Below are 6288 nucleotides of genomic sequence, written 5' to 3'. Positions count from 1 at the left end.
AGTAGATTGTGTCTGCATACTGAGACCTGCAGAAAAGACGGTGATTTTGATAATTGGACAGACAGTGAGAGAAGAGACCTCCTCTGAGAGCCAAACAAATACATCAGCTGGTTTTGATCAGTGGACTCTATTAGTCCGTACAGTCACAATGCTTCCTCCCAGTTCCTGAATCATCCTGTTGTATTGTCTGTAAAAACACATTCTAAGGAAGGACTCTGCCGATAATAGTTATTTTTCCAATCACAGCATCCTTATTCCTTTTCTGAGCTAATGACAGCAAATACTTCTAGGATTTTGAATACAGTAGTAAATGACAAGAACATCACAGCAATGACAAAAATAAATTGAAACCCTTGCTGCATATTTAATCTGCTTAGTGTTCAAATGCATTTAACAGATGCCACTTCCTGTCTCGGGTGACGTGATTGCAGCTGACCAAAGAAAGCTCTCCTCTAACTGAACTGTTATTTCCAATAAACTTTCAAACTCAACACTCGTCATGATCTTTAACTTAACACCACCTGTTCCAACTCCTCCCTTCTGGTACAGAGCACTGTACACCAACACAAGCAGACATCTACAGTTTCTCTAACAGGCTGTCACGCTCATGAACACTGTATTTAAAAACACCTGCTGCTGTATCACAGCATACTGTACATATGATTTTTATTCTGTTGTACATCTTTCTCTCTTGTTCTTAACTATGAATATATATGCATTCATAGTTAATCCTCATATATATAGTAGGTAAGAGCCCAATTCCTTGGGCACGGATGCCCCTCCGGTGGTCCTCCTTGGGCTCTCGCACTCTGGGGCCTCTGGTTGTCTGGAGCCTGGATCTCCTCCATGCCTGCTTCATGCCCTGGGGGCGGGGCCATGGCTCTCTACATCCTCTAGAAGACCATTACATGGGGAAACCTTTTGAATAAAAGCGCACTGATCCACACAGGTGTGCACACGGGTGTTCACTGTTCACAGACATAAACTACACCTTTATTGGCTGCTATTTCCAAGCACATTGTGCGCTGTCGGTCCAACGTGCTGCACAACAACATTCAATATTTAGTATTTACTAGAGATGGCACGATACCACTTTTTAATGTCCGATACCGATATTATAAATATGGATATCTGCCGATACCGATATGAATCCAATATAGTGTTTTTTAATCAATAAAACTGTTTTTTTAATATCTTGCTGCTTTTTGTATAAGTTAATAGTTCAGCAACACTGATCACTCTAATAAACTTAAACCTACTCCATCCTCCCTATTCTGGCATTTTAAAGAGTAAGCAACCTAACTAATATGGTTCTAAAACTTCCAGCAAAAAAACAAAAAAAAATAGGGAACCACCCCCCACCCTCCACCTCATGATGCTTAATCGACGTAATCAACTTTAATTTGATGCAGTGTGAAAAAAAATGCACAGAAATAAATTATTTTTCAAGAATAATTAAATAGATTCAACATCTTTCTTCTACAGAATTGCAGACTGCACAGATGGTATCTTCCCAAAGGAAAAAGTACTGTAGCTTACTAGGGTATATTAGACTTAACAGTTACTATATACAGTAATGGACTTCTATATATTTTACATCAGATTAAAACTTTGGGTGTAAGAGTCAGATAATTATTTATTAAAAGCTAGATATTTTAAATGAGAATAAGAAAGAAAAGTATGTCTTTGTGCCCCCTTTTCCCTGTTCATGCCCTATCGGCCCCCCTGGCTAAACTTTGCTAGATCCGCCCCTGCACAGTTACCAGCCGTCAGCTACGTAGAAAAAGATCCTGGTGTAGAAAGTAATATTAAATAAATTCTAACAACAGATTATCAAGCTGTTGTTCAGCCGCTGGTTTCCTCTTTCTGGCGTGAAGTGGGCCAAAAACAAACAAGAGAGACGATCAGCTGATCATTAATCAGTTTCACGATTAAAGTAGCAGCAGGAGAGGGAGGGGGAGAGAGAGGCAGTCGCTCCAGGTATTGATTGTTAAGCTTAACGTGGGAATGCTTTACTAACATTCAGAGATGAACTTACACACTTGCTTTACTTCTCTCTGGGAAAACTTCCTCGGAGATGAAATGCTGATTTGGTAGCGAGGCTCCAAATACACGCAGCGGCTCTATCACGTGATGCACACTGCAGGTCAGTATCGGACTGATACCGATACGTAATATCGGATTGGTCCATCTCTAGTATTTACTGCTGTTTACACTTAGCTAGATTAACGTGATGATGTTGTGTTTAGTATGTTTTTTTGCTTGTTTTCTCTTCTTTTTCTCTCAACAGGTGATCCAGGAGATTTTTTTCTCTTTTTTCTCTTTTTAAGTGTCCTTCCTCACTGTCCCTCTCCCCTTCTGTTTTTCTTTTCCTTCCTCTTTCTTTCTCCCTTTCCTATCCCTCAGTCATGTCTGTCCCGTCTGTAACAACTGAAAATAAAATAAAATAAATAATAACAACAAAGGTCGATCAAATGGACCAATACGGCCATGATGATCCACTTGACAAAGTAAATCCATTGGGTATCCTTGTTGGTCTTCAGACAACAATTCTGGCGGCTAAAGAACCAAATGGGACAGGCAAAAAAAAAAAAGGTGAGTTGTTGTGATTCAGCACTGTTAACAAATAAAAACAAATGAATGAATGAACAGATTTAGCTCTAAAAATCATACCACATTTCATTAGTTTGAGTCGATTAAAATTATTATCTTTATTAGTATTTTAGTACTCTATACAATCTTCTTTCCTCCCGTGTTAGTAGTCAGTTTTGAACGCAGGATACAAATCCCGTGAAATCTCATTGTCATTTGGGAATTTAAAAATCGAAGCTCCATCGGCAGCTGCACTGAAAGCAGTCTGTGCACAGCTGGATTTCATCCAAGGTGGCCAGAAATGATTTCTTTAGTGCATTCAGGAATTAGCAGTACAAACGGTGACTGATGGCCACAAACAAGGCCAGTGTCACAAAACAGCTGCTACAACCAGCCTCTGTGTAACAATCACAGGGTTTATGGAGTGTGACATTATTTCAGTGAACTGTTACAAGCATCATATTTTTAAAATGGTAACAAGAAACAAACATGAAAGAGGGTTTTGTTCAATCGCAGCTCCACAATTCTGCTCCAACACAGCGAACTTATGTTCAGCATTTTTCTGTAAGACCAAATTGTGTTTCCTTCTGGACATTTATGTAGTTTCCCTTCATTCATTGCTGCCTGAGGCAACCACACTTATAAAACACAGGTAACAGTGACAGTTATGTATATTCTGTACCACATAGAAAACATATTCACAAAAAGACTTTCTCTGTACGTTCCCTCCTGTCATTATGAGTTTAGATTCAGGAGTTATTTAAATGTGTCCCGTAGTCCAGAGTCTGCATTCGTCACCATTCTTTCCCTCTGAGACAGGGTTTGTTTATGTAAACGTCTTCACAGTTTTAAACACAGCTCTGCACCCCCGCTGAGGGGTCAGGAGCTCCCTGTTTCTCATGCGACCCCGAGATCCAGTGGTAGCAGTCAGCGGCATTCTTATCGTGTGCCGTGACCCTATAGCGGTTGCAGTAGACGAAACCGAGTGCCACCATTACGGCAATGAAGATGCAGATGGGTATGAAGAGTGCCACCATGAGCCAAGTGCTCCCCTTTGTCTGGACGTCCTCAGTTAGGGGCGGCTGGGAAGAAGCCAGCCCGGTGGGAAAGGCCAGGTTTTGACTGGGGGTAAATTCCACAAAGGTCATTTCCTCTTTGCTTAACTCCGCCTCTGTGAACGGAAAGTTTTCCCTGAGGAGATTCCTCTGTGTTTCTCCTTCTGGCTCTTTGTGGTAACTGGACTCTTCAGGCATGTCTGTGACAGGACGCTGTGGAATCTCGCTTGAAGTAACGAGATCCGCCCCCCAGCTCCAAGCTCCTTCTGAGACTGTTGAGGTGGGGTATGAGGGAAGAGCTGTAGTAGCTTCACCCTCATCTTCCTTATATGGGTCTGGGGTAGCGCTGGAGCTAAGGAGATGAGGAGTATTGTAGGCAGTTGCTGACAAAACCTTCAGCTCAGCTTCTTCTTCATCTTTATCAGTTCCCTGTGTCAGGGGAACCAGCACCAGTGGGGGACTGGTGGCCCAAATTACATCCGAATTTAAAACTCTGGTGGACTCTGTCAGCCAGTCCAGAGATTCCTCCTCCTGTGTAGGCCAGTCATAGTCCCACAGAGGTCCAGCCTGGCCCGTGACCCAAAGAGAAGGAGGAGTGACGGCGTATTGGTCGTCTCCTTCCTCTCTCTTCTCACATGAATAGTTATCAGACATGAGCTCAAAGCCTTCGCTACAATAGCACTCAAAACCACCTTCATAATTCACACACATCTGCTCGCATGTTCCAGGAATCTCGCACTCGTTGATATCCTGGCATTGCCTGGGATGCTCGGGCACTGAGGAATAGCCCAGATTGCAGTGGCAGATATGAGAGCCTGGGGTGTTCTCACAAGCGTGTTCACACGTGTCATTTATACACTCGTCAATATCCTCACACTCACCCTCATCGTTTATATCATAGCCCTCGTGACACTGACATTCAAATGTCCCCACGGCGTTCACGCAGATCTGCTCGCAAGGACCTCCGAGGCACTCGTCTACATCGAGGCAAGTGCGTTCATCTGGTGCAAGCGCGTATCCATCAGCACATTCACAGTAGACATGACCACCAGCTGGCATGCAGAAATGCCCACATCCACCATTGTCCTGGTCACATAGGTCGCGTGATATAGAGAAATGAGAACAAAGAGGAGTTTCTTTGGTCCATCCCACTGAGCCATCTTCCCTCGCCATACATGAAACCGTCTTTTCTTCTCTGGCGCCTGACGGACAGCGTACGGTAGCAACAGATCCAACAGGTACATGAGTCAGCAGTGCGCTCAGAAGGTCAAACGGTGTGGTGTAGGTAACATTGGCTTCTCCATCGCTCCACAGGGGAGGGCACATGCCTGCGTAGGCATAGTGGCACAGATACCCATCTGCAGAGACTGCACAAGCACTGTCTATCCATTTAAAATTATCATCCTGGTCTTCAGTGCTGTAGCCCATAAACACACAGCGAGGCGCCGAACACGAGTCAGGGGAGTCCGGGTTCTGCCAGTCGGTATACTCTGTGTCCTGGTCACCGGTAGTCCAAGAGAAACCTCGCAGCGGGCACGTGGCAGTGCACTGGCGAGGCTGGCGCTGAAGGCCAATCCATACTTGGACAGTAGTGCGTGAGTGGCGCAGATCCACAGTGGAAAAGAGAGTGGCAATAGCGGTTGCGTCCACCTTCCGCTTGATGGTGGCCAGGTTGCCACCTTTTTCTTTGCAGGCCCTCCATGACTCCAAAAAGGTTTTGCGTTGAAAATAGACAACAAAGCAGCCGTCTGTGTTACAGAGTGCATCTCTTTGTCTCAGGTTCTGGGCCAAGACTGAAGAACATCCAAAAAGCAAAGCCAGCAGGGAGAAGAGAAAAGCACTGCTCACCAGGGAGCCCATTCTTTATTTTAACCGGCTTTATAGATCCTCTCTCTGCTTGCCTCTCACCTGGATTTTCTTTACACTTTTATCATCTGCCTTTAAAAGATTTTTCTTAATGTGATGTTTTAGTCTTGGTCTGAAATTTCCTCCCTGAATTTTAACTTCTTTTCCTCTGTGGTCTTCACTCTATACTGCTGAACCAGATCAGCACTGGAGTGTTTGCAGACTCAAGACTTCAGGAAGCAGAGAGGGAGGAGAGAAAAGGAAATAGGAGTAAGAAGGAGGGAGTTATAGCAACAAGCAGGACGAGGAGAAGGGCAAAGAGGGAGGGAGGTAAAGGGAGATTAATATGCTTTTGAATGGGGAGGGGTGAGAGGGGACCCTGTGAATGTGTATGTCTGAGTTGGGGGAGGAATAGCAAACTGATTTCTTTTTCAGAGTATGTCATATGGTTTTCATAAGTTCCATCTGTGGACATAGTTGGTACTCTGCCGCTTGGACAAGCAGACAGATAAGTCTGCGCTCATACATCCAAACACGTTCATACACAGAGATAAAACTGTGACACTTATCTCACATGAAGATTAAATAGTTTGAATAAATATTCTTTCTAGAAAAACATCAAACATATTCTGTCTTCTCTTCTATATATTCCACTTTCTGAAACCTTTCAATATGATTTTGATAACACATTAACATGTATGCCACTTATGGCTTCCATTGTGTCTCTTGCCTTTCAACATGTTTAGTGTTTATGAGCGAAGGGAGCGTTTTACCTACTTTTACTGAGGGCTTGCTC

The 6288-nt window shown here is 43.7% G+C and overlaps 1 protein-coding gene across 1 annotated transcript; it reads right to left on the bottom strand.

Moving 5' to 3' along the window:
* Positions 1 to 2272: 2272 nt before the first annotated feature.
* Positions 2273 to 6075, bottom strand: cd248a (CD248 molecule, endosialin a). Its single transcript, XM_085153977.1, has one exon. It carries the CDS (start codon positions 5505 to 5507, stop codon positions 3441 to 3443), a length of 2067 nt encoding a protein of 688 aa, XP_085010103.1. The 5' UTR covers positions 5508 to 6075; the 3' UTR covers positions 2273 to 3440.
* Between the last annotated feature and the right edge of the window lie 213 nt (positions 6076 to 6288).

This window comes from Neolamprologus multifasciatus, chromosome 3, assembly GCF_963576455.1.
Source record: "Neolamprologus multifasciatus chromosome 3, fNeoMul1.2, whole genome shotgun sequence".
Taxonomy (NCBI): Eukaryota; Metazoa; Chordata; class Actinopteri; order Cichliformes; family Cichlidae; genus Neolamprologus; species Neolamprologus multifasciatus.
Note: the sequence above shows the minus strand (reverse complement) of the source record. Positions and strands in the feature narration are given on the sequence as shown.